Genomic DNA, 14,617 nt, shown 5'->3' with positions numbered 1-14,617 from the left:
AGGGATCGAACCTACATCCCCTGCATTGGAAGGGGGATTCTTTACCACTGGACCACCAGGGAAGTCCCTTTTTTGGTTGTTCTTAAATTTTTGGAACAAGATGATGGGTGTTCGGCCATATTGGTGGAGGAAAGAAATGTATAGAAGGGATTCCCTTTTAGATCATGAACTGAAGGAATAGTGAGTTCAAATGCTTATTTCTTTTCTGAATTACAACAAATCTGAATGATTTATCCAGTAGGAAAAAGCAGTAGATTTAGGGAGAAGTCAGAAAAGAAATTATTTCACAAACACAACAAAATTAACTACAACGATATTTTGGTTAAGTGGTAAGTATGATACTATCACTTTATGAAACAGATTTTTAGGTAATTTTTCTACTCATTCTAAGAGTGTTTTACCCTTACTTCTGAATGACAAGTTTTAGGTGTATGACTATTTTCTCTTTGCTGGTGTTAATGAATGCTTATAAAGGCTATTCCTGTAACTCGTCATTTCTCCAAAATAAACTTAACCCGAAATCAAAGATTTGGAAGATTCATTGTAGGTAAAATTAGGCGCATGAAGGGCAAAAGCCCATGCTTTTCAGCCTTTGTAAAAGAATCCATTAAGGCAGCATGACAAGTAAGTACGATTTAGTGGCCCCTCATTATTTTAAGCAGGGGGCCTTCTTCAAGGGCACACAAATAAGGCAACAGAGATCACCACTGACCCCAGGCGTGGGCCCAGAGGTCAACTGCCAAGGGCTGTCCGAATTCTTCTTTCCTGCAGTGCTCTGCTGACTCATGTCTGGGGGCTCCAATCCTTTGGTAACAGAGTGTTTTTTATTGGGAGAGAATCTGATGCGAATGTGTAAGGTCTGGTTAACATAATTCCATACTGTGTCTGCTCAGCAGGACTTTTATTTTAAACATAGATGGACTGGAGGTGGCTTTGTCTCCAGGGCTGGGAGTCCCCCAGCTCTGCACACTCCACATGGTTCCTGGTCAGTTGTTGCTCATCCCGAATAAGTAGGGGTTCTTGATTCTTGAAAGTGACGATTGCATCATTGGAAAGGAACATGGGAGTCTTCTGACTGATCTCATTTTTCTCCCATTTGAGAGAAGTAAGTTGAAAATAGAGGAAAGACATTTCATACTTCCTGGCATTTAATATTTTGGCTACTTAGAAAAGCTCCCAGTTTTGTGACAGTATCAGAATGACCCAAAGATGCACGCGCTGAGTCACTGCAGCCTGTGGTTCAGCTCCAGGAAGCGTGCAAATCCCACTGCCTTTGTCGGTCTTGGTCTTGCACCAGCTAAAAGTGAATGGTGGAAAGCTGAATTTTCATGTCTGTTAAAAAAGCTTGTAAACAAGCAGGCAGTGCAATTGTGTTATCCACAATAGAAACTTCCATTATAACTTTGCTCAGATGAACCCCCATGCACTGCCTTCGGGCTTCTTCCTGGGTTTTCTCACCTCATGTGGATTTAGATATGATCTGCCTCATACTGAATTCTGCCCTGGAGTGAATAGTGTTGCAGCCTCAGAAGCAGCAGCAGTCAAGTCTGGGTAGCATCCTCACCCAATACCTTCGACCTAGAGACTTATTTTAAATTAGAGACGGAGCAGCTTCACTGTGGCTGAATGCGGTCACTCGTTCCTTAAACTATAAAACGCTGGTTGCTTTTTCCAAATCCATATCCCCACACAGATTATAAAGGCATCTTAAAATGCTCATGTCAGAACGCGGTTAGGTAGGAAAATTGTTGTAGAGTAACTGGTATGAGTTTTGTAGCCCAGGAAACTGGAAAAAATATGAACAGTTCCCACCGATGTCCTTTGTGTTTGATGTTTCAGGGCTAAAACATTAAGCGTGGGTTTCTTTCTGGGGTCTCCTAGGAGCAGCGACTGTAGTAACCAGAGAAAAATGTTACCCCCCTGCTAGGAACAGAAACCTCAGGAGGAGAAGTAGCCATCCACATACCTAAAGTTTTAAAGTACAGGAAATCCCCACCTACAAGCAGGTTGTGCACCAGAACTTTATTTGTAGTTCATTGCTCGAAACCCAGAGCACAGAAAATCCTGAAGACCTGCTATCAGTGGTGCCTGTATTCCAGGCAGGCCTCAGAAGCCTTTTTAGCCCATAATATACTAAAGGGCGATCCTGTGCAATCAGCAAGACAGGAGCTGGCCACCGTATACCACAGTGTTTATGTGTCTGGCCACGTGGACCCACCTCACTCACACTCTCATAGCCCAGGTGGTTATGAGGCCGCAGGTGCACGGGTTTCCTCCTCGACCTGAGCTCGGGCCGGGAAGAAGTAGCAGCGCTTGGTCAGGGGTGAAAGGGCTTTCTTCTCTCCTTCCTCCCCAGCACCTCACCCCCTTCCCCAGGATCTCCCTTTCCCGGGCCTAAAGGGAGTGGGGGGAGGCATCCTAGGCCGTATTGATTAAGCCGGGGCTTCTCAGATGGAGACGTGCACACAGATCTCCCGGAGATATGCTGAAATTGCAGATTCTGATTCAGTGGCCCGCAGGTGGGCCCTGAGATCCTGAGTTTCCCACAAGCTCCTGGGTGATACCGATGCCCCTGGTCCACAGACCCCAGTCTGAGTAGCGAGAGTCTGTCAGCATCGTCGGGGGGAAGAGTGGGCGTCAGAGAAATCCTGTCCCGACAAAAAAGGACCTTGAGAGTGAGAGACCGGAGGTCTGTGACAGAGGCCTTATCTGGGTTCCTTTGGTGTTGAGAACTTCCAGGCTGGTGAGAAGAAGTGGGAATACTAAAATTGATAAAGAGCAGCTCATCCAAAATCCTCACACTCCGGGTTCTAGACCCATGTTTAGTGTGTCAGCATCACCAGGGGAAACCGGCCAGCTTCCCCAGCTCGTCACCGGGGGTCTCTGGTGCAGGTGGACAAAGCGCTTTTTGCAAAACCGATCTAGACACAGTGCAGCAAAGCAGTGAGAAGCACAGGCCTGGTTTTAATTCTGTCTCCACCACTGACCAGCTGTGTATCCTTGAGCCCATGCCTTTGTGCCTAAATGTCCTCTGTCCTCATCAGTAAAGTGAGGCTAAAATGAGTGCCTACCTCTAAGGGTGATGGGGAACTCAAGTTATTATCTATGTAAAATTCTGAGTATAGAGTGCCCAAACGGTGGTGGAGGCAGCAGTGGTGGTGGTGGTTATATGAGTAATTTGAGATTACAAATGTGGAGTCCAATTTCCCATTTTGCTGTTTATTACCTGTGTGGCCTTGGGCAAATGACTTAACACCTCTAAACCTCCATTTCCTTCCTTGTAACATGGAAACGATAAAAGTATCCACCTCATTGAGTTTGGGGGACGATGCAAAAAAAAGCATTTACACAGTGCCTAGCACATAGTAAGTTCTCAATAAACGACAGTTACTGCTAGTAAAGTAGGCCAGCTATCTGGAGAACAGGAGTTTTCAAACTGTGCTCCAAGAGTTGAAGATTTTACCGAAGTGTGTCTTGGGGGTTATTCATTATTCATTCCTTCCACACCCACTGTCCCCTTCAGCCAGAGGGGCTTATCTTTGCTGGGCTTCAGCATTAAGATTTGACTTAGTAAAAAGAGTTTGAAAATCACTGTTTTGGAGCTATGGTATGCTGTGGGACCGTGGAGGGATTTCATTTCCTTAAACAAAGATTGGAATAGCAGATGGTGAATTTAAAAATATACATGTATATATAACCCAAAGTTACATGAGACTGAATTGAATTATATAGTAAATTTATGTCGTTAGATGTACAGTGTCCAGCGTGATCCCCTTGCAGCACTGGCTAATATATAATCTTTTGTTCTCTCCCCCAGATGAGCACCATGCCAGGACTGCCGACTCGGCCCTGCTTCTATGACATCGATCTTGATACGGAAACAGAGCAAGTTAAAGGCTTGTTCTAAGTGAACAGGATTTTCACAGGACTCAATTCAGGTAGGCTATTGTGCTTTTTACTTTTTCTTTCTTTCTTTTTTCCCTAGTTCAAATCTCTTTTAGTTTTATTTTGTTTGGTTTTTCTGATGTTTATTACAGAAATGGTCTGATAAGTAATTTCCTCACTTGGTTACTGTGAATTCCTGCCAGGTTACAGCCATGCCCTGGGTCACTCCTGGGTGTGGATATGCAGTGAGATGGTCAGGTCCTTGGTGTGCCTGGACCCGATTCCAGTGAAAGTCAGTCACGCTGTCTCTGAATATAGATTTGTTTTAAGGCATCTCTTGCTATAACAAAGGAGCCCTGTAAATTCTTTTTCGAGAATTAAAACTAGTATCTTCTGTCATTAACTATACCAACTATACCTTCATCCCACGTATCTCTTGCTACAGAGTTAGAATCATGTGATAGAGGACTCCAGTATGATCATTTCCTGGGGCTGCCATAACAGTGTCACAACTGGGCAGCTTAAACGACAGACATTTGTTCTCCCACAGTTCTGGAGGCCAGAAGTCCAAAGTCAAGGTGTCATCCGGGCTATGCACTCTCTGAGATTCTGGCAGAATCCCTCCTGGCCTCTTCCTAACTCCTGGTGGTGCCCATTGATCCTTGACATTCCTCTGTCTCCCTGTGTGTCTCTGTCTTCCTTAAAGGACACCAGTTGCATTGCATTGCGGCCCACCTTATTGACCTCTTCTTAACTTGATTATATCTGCAAAGACCCTGTTTCCAGTTAAGGTCACTCTCAGAGGTACTAGGGGTCAGGACTTCAACGAACCTCTTGGGGACACAATCTAACCCATAACACTGTCGCACAACAGGGGGATTGGGCTCTCATACCACTGGAAAGATTCCTAGAGATGGGACAGATCGTCTACCTCCAAGGGTCCTGTGAGTCACAGGAAGGACAGGGCAGCAGAAATTAGAGCCCTTGATGATTCAGGGCCTGCGCAGTGTAAGAGGGTCGGGCTTGTCTTGGCGCTGGCTTAGGCGGCCCGCAGCGGGGGGCCTTTGGTCTCATTCACGTCTGTGCCTCGGTCCTGCAGCCGCAGGTACACCTGCTGGCTTCTGTCCCAGCTTCCCGTCACGAAGAAAAAGGACCCCCCGCCCCCCGCCGCAACCCTCCTCCCTGGGAAACTCCCAGTCAGAAGTCTCAGAGAATTGGAGCTGCTTTTCCCCATCCCATATATCAGACAATTCCTCACCATATTCTCAAGACGCATTCCTTCCCCATAAACACCCCCATTCCTTCTCCCTACTGCCTCCTGTTCCGGTTCCTTCGCCCAGCACCCGTCCCTCTTGCCAGTACATTCTGGGCCTTCCAGATGACCTTGCTTGACCTAAAGACCCTCCTTTCCAGTTGTCCCTGAGTTACGCCCTGAGCCGAGCACACAGGACTCCCGCATTTGTTTGTCTGACTATCAGTAGTGAACGTGGGGAGATTTTTTTTTCTTTTTTTTTGCAAGTCTTTGTTACTAGAACACTGAAGACTTAGGCTATGATGAGGAAGGTAAGAGACACATTAATACAAGTTGTGGGATTGTTCGGTTTGGGTTGTGTGTGTGGTGTTTGGTGGTGTTTGTATGCGTTTTTTGCTGATGAGTGGGAGCTGTATTTAGTTTTAACCACAATCACATGTCAAATCTTTTGTCATGTCTGAAAAAGAAAACTCCAGAAAATGAACTAACGGAGACTAACTTAACAGGGAAGCCCATAAACTTGACCTTTGATAACAGAGTTGTTTTGGTCTTTTGATATGACTGTGCATGTGCGTGTGTGTTGAATGTCTTGGGTTTCCCAGCCAGGCCTTGGGAAAATCACAATATCATTCCTCTTAAACTTTGAGTTGACCCGTGTCCAGACTCATTTCCCTTGTCATGTCAACCCATTATGCTACATTTCTGCCACTTGTCATTTTTCTCCAGAACAACTGTGTGTAATTCTGTCATCTCTCTCAGATAGATGAGTATTTTTCCAGCCTTTTGGTCCATTTTTATTTGCTCTCCAAACAGGTCATATAAATGCGTTTATGCCTTAATTATTGCAGTTGGGGCTCAGGTAATGCCAGGTGGCGTGTCCTTAGCTTCACCAGTACCTACATCTAAATCCTTGTGTTCAAGTTCTCTGACAAGTATCCCTCTGGACTTTGTTCGAAGACTGAGCAGGGGGACCTCCAGTGGTTGAGACTGCACACTGCCACTGCAGGGGGCATGGGTCCGATCCCTGGTCGGGGAACTAAGGTCCTGCATGTTGCGGGGTGCAGCCAAAAAAAAGAGAGAGAATTAAAAACAAAGACTGAGCAGGGGTTGGGGGTCAAGACCTTTGGGGATTCCCTCCAATGGGCCGGGCACTGTGCTAAGCACCTCTCGTGGGCAGTCACTGCACCCCTTGCAGGCAGGTGTTGTCCTGTCCCCTGGGGTCACAAGAGGGGGTAGCTGAGGGATGGCCCTGATCCACCAGATAGCAGAGGAATAATACTGCCTTTCCACTACTCAGCCCTGCCTCTCGTTCCATAGCTGTAGCAGGAAATGCTTTGCCATCCACGGTCACATGTCATGCTGGCCTCAAATTTCAGAACTGCGGAAACTCTGGCCCAGAGACATCAACAACTTGCCTGAGTTGCACAGCTGATAAGTACAAAAGCCAAGACTCAACCCAGATCTGCTTACTCTCGGTCTCACCCCATCCTTTCTTTCCCAAACCCAAAGATTTTCACGGGGTAAATGAACTTTGGCCCATTCTGGAAGATGATAACCAGCTCTTTGAACAGACCCATAATTTGGGGATAACCAGGTGATTTTTTTTAATAACAAAAGATAATTGAGTATTAAAAGCTATGACTTTGTCAAAATTCTTTTCAGTCAGACTATACTAGAGCTATCTCTTACTTAAGTCTCTCATTGAATGTCATTTTCCCACTCAATTATCCAGAGTTCTTTCTTCTGTATGAATTGCCAAACCTTGTTCTAGGCTTGGTAGGCAGTGTTTCAAAACCCATCACTTGACCCTGCTTGAATAATCGCAGACCATCCAGTGCTGTAAGAGAAAATCACTGTACAAAGCAAACATTCCCTCTCGGGTATCCTTCAGAATAACGATCCCGCAGACATTCTTCCTGCTTCCTGTCGCCTCTCACATACGGCAGGCAGGGACCACTCGTACTAACAGTCACAGGTCTGTGGCTATTAAAAATGCACAAAATACAAATGTTAAAGCTTGGATGATAGCTCGGACACATTTGAGCATCAGGAGAGGAAATGTCCGGTGGGCTGCTTGGCTCACATCGTGGTCAGGCTCCAGCTCTTTCTCTGGACTCAGCTGCAGGGCATCACCCTCCTTACTCCTTGCAGAATGTGTTGCAGACGTGACGTGTCGCACGTGGAAGAAGCCACTCGGTTGAGGGCTGTTGTCTTTCCTTCCACTTCCTCACCTCCCCTGCTTATCTCACCCTCTAGGAAACGGTATGAGCGGGAGGTGCCCGGGAGTCACCAGAATTTGAGCTCTTGCTGCTTTTTTCCAAAGCTTCCCTGTCGTGCTTTCGCTATTGTTAGACTAAGGGCATGATTCATTCTTTTGGATGTTACCAAACAGAACTAATTAAAATGAGTTGTTTGTCCCAGTGAAACTGATCCTGTGACATTACTGGTCAGTCTTTTGTTTGAAGATGATTGGATTTGGAGGTTTCATTCCCCCCCACCCCTTTGGGTTTCTCATTTTGAAGCTTCATCATATTTCTGGGCCTTGGCAGGATTCAAATGAACTCAAGAAAGCCTGGCAGATTTCCTGAAGGATTCAGACACTCCCTTACTTTGTTCTGATGTGCAAAGTTGTGGTTAGTACGGAATCAAATTGACTCTGGCCCTGCTATAATTGTTTTTCTTGAATTGCACACGCAAAAAGGAGTATAATACCAGCTCATTTCTTCCCTAAACTTCCTTTCGAGCCGAAATTTTCAGTGATATTTAATAATTATAAATTAATCTCCAGACACTGCTTGTGGACAGAGCCTCTTATCCCCAGGTTGTAAACCACAGAGTTTCAGGGTTTCCTGGGGGAGCTCCAGGGCTCTCTGATTTTAATTTTGAAACTCTGTCTTTTCAAGAAGCAGCTCAAAAATTGTTCATCACCGTTGTGCTTCAAGAAAAAGTCCTCAGTTCCTCACCCCAAGCTGTCCTTGGGACAGAGGGAGCCCCCCTTTTCCCACTCCCAGGCAGGAATCAAAATAGGCTGGAAGCCCAAGCTACTTAAATAAACGATTGTGATAATTAAATCTAAAATGGAATCTTTAACATCTCTAAAAGATGGTGATAATTAAATCTCCGTTATCTAACTAAAATGGAATGTTTTGAGGCTTAACGGTTGTGAAATTCTTAATTAATTCCCTTTTAAAAGAAACTTCCCAGGAGGCAGTGGATCTAATCATCTTATACTTTTTTTTAAATAAAGCAAGAAAAATAATATTTCATCAAACTCTGGAAAAATATGAATTTTCTAATAACTCTAAATTTACACATGGTTAATATATAAGAAATTATAGGTCAATGAGAAAAGCTTGGATGCGCTTTTGGAAAAGCCTGGAGAAAAGCTTCAGTTATGTCATTAGTTATAATCTACCAGTTGGTTTGAAAAAATTAGAACTTGCGAGGTAAGGTGAAAGTTTTAACCAGATGCTATGAACTTGAAATTTTCTCCATTTTGCAGAAGCCATTTTTTATCAGACATTCAAACGGGTTAATAAGCACCCAGTGACTATCACGCAGCTTCACTAATAAGAGAAATAAATAGACTCACTTCTCCTCAATTCAAAAGCAAATCTCAAAAAAAAAAAATTCATGATCTAAATGATTCTAAATTATTCACTTTTCAGGTTTTAAAAAAATTGTCAAAATATGTCGCCATCAACTTTACAAATACTACTGAGGTTGACTTCGTTTTTACTTTAAAGTCACTTTCAGGGGCTTCCGTGGTGGCACAGTGGTTAAGAATCCGCCTGCCAATGCAGGGGGCACGGGTTCGAGCCCTGGTCCGGGACGATCCCACATGCCACGGAGTAACGAAGCCCGCGAGCCACAACTACTGAAGCCGACACGCCTAGAGCCCATGCTCTGCCACAAGAGAAGCCACCGCAATGAAAAGCCCACGCACCACAATGAAGAGACTAGCACCCACTCACCGCAACTGGAGAAAGCCCACGTGCAGCAATGAACACCCAACGCAGCCAAAAATAAATAAATAAAATAAATAAATTTATAATAAATAATAAAGTCACTTTGGTAGCGTATTTAACTTTAACCTCTGTTATTCAACAGTGGGAACCAAAACAAGATGGTTGTCAGCACAGGGAAGCCAAGAACCAAGTGCCATTACCAATAATTAACATAAGGGTAAATACAATGAAATTGTCTTAGTGTGATAAATAGGAGAGAACTCCCCTTATGGGGGTGTGCGTGTGTGTTTTATCCCCATGGCTGCTATAACACATCACTTGGTGGTTTAAAATACCAGAAATTGATTCTTTCACAGTTCTAGAGGCTAGAAGTCTGAAATCAGTATTAGCAGGCTGAAATCAAGGTGCCAGCAGGCCACACTCCCTCCAGAAGCTCCGGGGGAGACTCCTTTCCTTGCCCTCTCCAGATTCTAGCTGCTGCCAGCAGCCCTTGACTTGTGGCCACGTCACTCCAGTCTCTGCCTCTGGTCACTCACGTTGCCTTGGGCACTTTGTAATTTCTTATTATTCACATACCATGATTGGATGTCTTATATATTCTATCTTCCAAAAGATTTAACACTAAATCAAATTTAAAAAAATTTTTCCAGGGCTTCCCTGGTGGTGCAGTGGTTGAGAGTCCGCCTGCCGATGCAGGAGACGCGGGTTCGTGCCCCGCTCCGGGAAGATCCCACATGCCGCGGAGCGGCTGGGCCCGTGAGCCATGGCCACTGAGCCTGCGCGTCCGGAGCCTGTGCCCCACAACGGGAGAGGCCACAACAGTGAGAGGCCCGCGTACCGCAAAAAAAAAAAAATTTTCCCCACTGAATAAACAACTGATTCATTTGCACCTTCGCTATTGTGTTTCTGATTTTTTTTTAAATTTATATTCAGACTTTCTATACCTTTACCAACCCTTTGAGTTTTCTGAAAATATGGAACCACAGACTCTAAGCCTCTTTAACTATAAAAACTGTTGATACCGAGGTCATGTGGTCAATCCACGGGTCTTCCACCGAGCCCAGCCTCGTCCCTCCCACCTTCCCTCCCCCGTAGTCACTGTGCCTCGTATCTAGGGTCACCAGAGCCACCGACAGGAGGCTGGCGCGTCGCTGAGAGGAGGGGCAAGGTCTGCACCAGGCAGACCTCCCTTCCTAACATCAAAGATATTTTCTTTTTGTTAATGTTTACTATGCTTGCGATGCTTCTGTTTTCTGTTTACTTCCCTGATTTGAACCAGACATCAGGGGAGTATTTGAAACGCCTAGTCCCCTGCCTTGGTCACCGTCTTCTGTTCTGAAGCGAATAAAGCATCCCTTCTGGCTCCAGACCCTGCCCTCATCCGTGGGAGGCTGGCTCGCTGTATTCCAGCCGAGTTTGAACTCTTGGCCGAGGAGATAAATTCCTCCTTGTATAAATTCAGATCAAAGGCCAAGCGCTTGTATTTTACATTTCTCCTGATGATTTTTTTTTTTTTTTGGTACTTAGGTGTTTTGTTTGCTTTTTTCTTTTTAAAATGTAGCTTGATCACTTCTTTTTCTAAAGAGATTGCAGAATTCACAGTGACAGAGAGTCTTAGTACCCTTTGCGGGAAAACAACAAAGCTTTAACAATAATAAGAAATTCCAGATTCACTCACTTCCATTCTTGTCCTAAATGCATTTTTCAGACCTTGCTCTCTGTGCCTGCTATAAAAGAGAAACTGAAATCCAAGGCAACAGGCTTGCTAATCTAAAATCCTGGATGTTCTCACTTGACAGGATCCTGGAAACTTGTAGATTCCAAATTTAGAAGTCATGGAATTTCAGCCACGGTCCCCAAGCAAAATCTTTTAGGAAATTCAGCACTGCTGCCTGCCGTGTCCATGCTGGCTCGGTCCCAAGTGGTGCAGAATCGGATTCTCCACTGCTCATAAGTAAAAAGATTCCAAGCAATGATCCCAACCTTGTCTTGTGAATAGCATCACTTGTCTGCTCTTATATTTTCTTGTGGTCTCCAGCTTTAGAGCTATAATATATGAACAGTTTGACACCAGGGGAAAAAAGCTGTTCTTAAACCACCGAAATATTTTTTTTTCCTGTTTTTCAGGCTCCACAAACACAAACTACTCCTTGCCTTTTTGCTGCAGTTGGAGAAGAAAGTGAATTTGAAATATGCTCTTACGCAATGCTGGGGAAATGGTGAAATAGGCCAAAGATTTATTCTTCGTTCAAGATGAATTCTGTTTGTAACAGAGTGTAGTGTTCAGGAAAAGGACCTCCACCAAGTCTGAAAGAAACTAATTTATTTTCTGTTTCCGCAGAGTTTACATTATTTCCCACTGCTTACACTTTAGAATGTTTATTTTATGGGGACTGGGGGATTAAAAGAGTGTGAACTAAAAGGTAACATTTTCCACCATGGAGTTTTCTATATTGTCTTTGAACTGAAAATAAACATGTATGTAGAAAACCAACCAGCAAGCTTTCAGTGCCAGATAAGACTCGCTGACTGCTCTCTAGAGGTAGCTTTTCATGGTGGGGTTGTTACCTGACACTGATTTCCTGGAAAATTGTGAATGCAACGAGAGCTTTATAAACATAACAAGGAAAAAATAACAGACAGAGAAACATCAGGTCAGTTGTGAAATCTTCTGACTGCTGGAAAGTGGCAATATCCTTTGGAGCAAAATACATTTTATATCCAGAACTACTTTTCAGTGCCAGGGAAGTTTACATCACTTACCTAGAAACTGATGGGTTTATGCTAGTTTCTTCCACTGATGAATGAATCTCAATGGCCATTAAGCTCTCACAGGCCCATAGGGCAAGAGAAGTGACCCTTAAAGGTCGGGTGTTTGGCAAATGTTTTTTCATTTTTCCAGCCCTTAACTTGTTCCTGACCCTCTCTTGTTTCCATTTCTTCCCTACAATAATATAAAATTACATAAAAGTTAAGACAAAACCAAGGATTCAGGAACAAACAAGCAGTGATTGTCCTCTAAGCAGTATCAGTAAAGTAGTCACCATAAATATCTTAAATGTCCCCCAGGCACATCCTGCAAAAGCCCTTGCCATCAGATCCTGCATGTTCTTGTACTCCACCCTCAGTGACCCCGCTTGTTAGCCGCTCTGCCCATAATGTATCTTTATGTGCAGTTTAATTTGTTCCAAAACGCTGTTTAATAAGTAAAAAGCCTCCCCACGCAAAGACTGTCTGTCCTGAGAATAATTTTGCTTCATGTTTCTGTTTGTTTGTTTGTTCTTTGTTTTTTGCGGCACACGGGCCTCTCACTGTTGTGGCCTCTCCTGTTGCGGAGCACAGGCTGCGGACACGCAGGCTCAGTGGCCATGGCTCACGGGCCCAGCCGCTCCGCGGCATGTGGGATCTTCCCGGACCGGGGCACGAACCCGCGTCCCCTGCATCAGCAGGCGGACTCCCAGCCACTGCGCCACCAGGGAAGCCCTGCTTCATGTTTCTGAAGTGTCACAGTCCCATTGTCATCCACCCCACCCCACCCCCGTCCCTGCCTTTTATTTGCGTGTATGCCTGTCCGAATACACAGTGAACTAGCATCTCCGACATATAAATCTATTTCAAGATTATGAGGGTTCACAGTCAATTCGTTCTCTATATAATGTGCCCAGTGAGCAGCCTTTCTCGCGAAATGATTTTTACTTAATTTTTTTTCAATTCTTTTCATTTTATTTTTTGGCCAAGCAGCATGTGGAGTCTTAGTTCCCCCACCAGAGATCAAACCTATGCCCTCTGCATCGGAAGCACGGAGTCTTAACCACTGGACTGCCAGGGAAGTCCCCGAAGTCCCCCGAAGTTCCCGCAGTTCCCTTCTGCTTGTTATTTTCCTCTGCCATTTAAAGTTTCATTTTCTATTTTTGAAAATGTTTTAGGGGAAAAAAAAAATCTTACAAACCTATGTTCCAAGGGCTTTAGGCCAGAGACTTCTTTCCTTACCTGCTTTCACCAGGCAACTCCAATTCATCAAAAAAAGGAGAGGAAAAAAAGAGCATCCTGAATACAGATGTGGGAGAGCTTCTCAACACTCACGCCGAAGGACGTGTAATCCAGGTGTCGCTGGGAACTCCACGGTTTTCCCATCACGTGGGCTCGTTTTAACTCCTAGATGTCATAACTCACGTTCCGATGGATTTGTTTTCTGTTCATGCACTAACCCTACTAGGATACACTCCTGCTGAGTGATGAGCAGCCTCCACTGAGAAGAAAGGTCTTTGGCAGGTCAATTAATGGGCTTATGAACTCATGATGACCGAGGCACTCACGGGCAGGAGAAGACGTTATTTTACAAAAGAGCTAGTTACCTACCATCTCTTCTGAGGCCAAGGCATGAAAAAAAACAAAAAAATCACATAACCTTTGGCATGATGGGTTTTAGACAGAAATCTTCCCGAGAAGGGTAGATCCTGATTTCTCTCTGCCTCTATAACTGCAATGTAAGAAACTACTAACAGACCAGAAATGGTGAGGGCCACAGTGACCACCATGGCACACAGAGACCTATGGCCTTGCTCCCTCTCTGCTCAGGGTTCTGAAGTAACACCTGCAAGGGTTAAGACCCAGACCAGAAGGATCTTCTGAAAGCTGACAGAGGAACACACCATAGTGATGAACAAAAAGCAAGGGAGAGATGAATGGGGACTCAGGAAAGTAGCGGCAAGGCAATTAGCCAATCCACTCCTTAATATTCTTATTATTTCTCTACTTCTAGGGTTATTCTCTTTGTTTTAACTGGAATGTGCTGACTCCATTAAAACAATACATCAGTGTTCTTCACGACAGATATTCAAAGAGAATCCTCCTGTCTAACATTACCCAGGGACTGTTCTTTAACATAATTTACACCTGCCGATAGATAAGATGGTGTATGAAGCTTACTTTATTTATTCCAGGAAAGTCCACCTACACATATTTGTCCATTGCTTTTGTATAAATGTGTATGTACAAGGGAGTAAAAATTAAGTAATAAGTGCACTTTTATAGCATTTGTTAAAAACCTGTAATCCATATCCACCGGAAAAGTTGAGCATTGTGGCAGAACAGGTGGTTACTAATCAGAGCTTCACTGTTTCCTTAGACTTTAGTGCAGCCATGGATCGAGGGACCCCAAAAAACTCTTATAGCTACACTTTGAACAAGGGATAGTGCTGAAATCTAAGAGTCCATGAACTTGGATAGGGAAAAAAGTACATCTTTGTATTCACTAACCTCTAACCGTAATGTAACATTTCCTTCGATTATGAATGTCAGCAGCAAATCACAGCAATACTCACAGTACCTGTGGCTGTCGCAGTCGAAGTCACCGGCATTCTAATGTTACAGTTTCTGCAGTCACAGTAGCGATTATGCGCATCGCAGTAGCACATCATCTAACAGGGCAGATGTGCCACTATCCTGTTTTTTCATGTGTCAAGAGCCACATATATTGCTGTAATCAAATTTGATAACTTTTTCAACATTT

General features: G+C 44.3%; 1 protein-coding gene across 8 annotated transcripts in view; it reads left to right on the top strand.

Moving 5' to 3' along the window:
- Positions 1 to 12,333, top strand: part of MTHFD1L (methylenetetrahydrofolate dehydrogenase (NADP+ dependent) 1 like) — a 196,167-nt gene extending 183,834 nt beyond the window's left edge. For 7 of the 8 annotated variants that reach the window (XM_060168048.1, XM_060168051.1, XM_060168054.1 and 4 more), the window contains 2 exons: positions 3,818 to 3,938; positions 11,233 to 12,333. In XM_060168048.1, coding sequence (XP_060024031.1) covers positions 3,818 to 3,907 — 90 coding nt within the window. In that variant the 3' untranslated portion in view covers positions 3,908 to 3,938; positions 11,233 to 12,333. Of the gene's footprint in view, positions 1 to 3,817; positions 3,939 to 8,883; positions 9,236 to 11,232 lie in introns of those variants that run through there. The other variant, XM_060168049.1, reaches the window with a different exon arrangement.
- The last annotated feature ends 2,284 nt before the right edge of the window (positions 12,334 to 14,617 follow it).

The sequence above is a fragment of the Lagenorhynchus albirostris genome, chromosome 12 (assembly GCF_949774975.1).
Source record: "Lagenorhynchus albirostris chromosome 12, mLagAlb1.1, whole genome shotgun sequence".
Classification (NCBI taxonomy): Eukaryota; Metazoa; Chordata; class Mammalia; order Artiodactyla; family Delphinidae; genus Lagenorhynchus; species Lagenorhynchus albirostris.
Note: the sequence above shows the minus strand (reverse complement) of the source record. Positions and strands in the feature narration are given on the sequence as shown.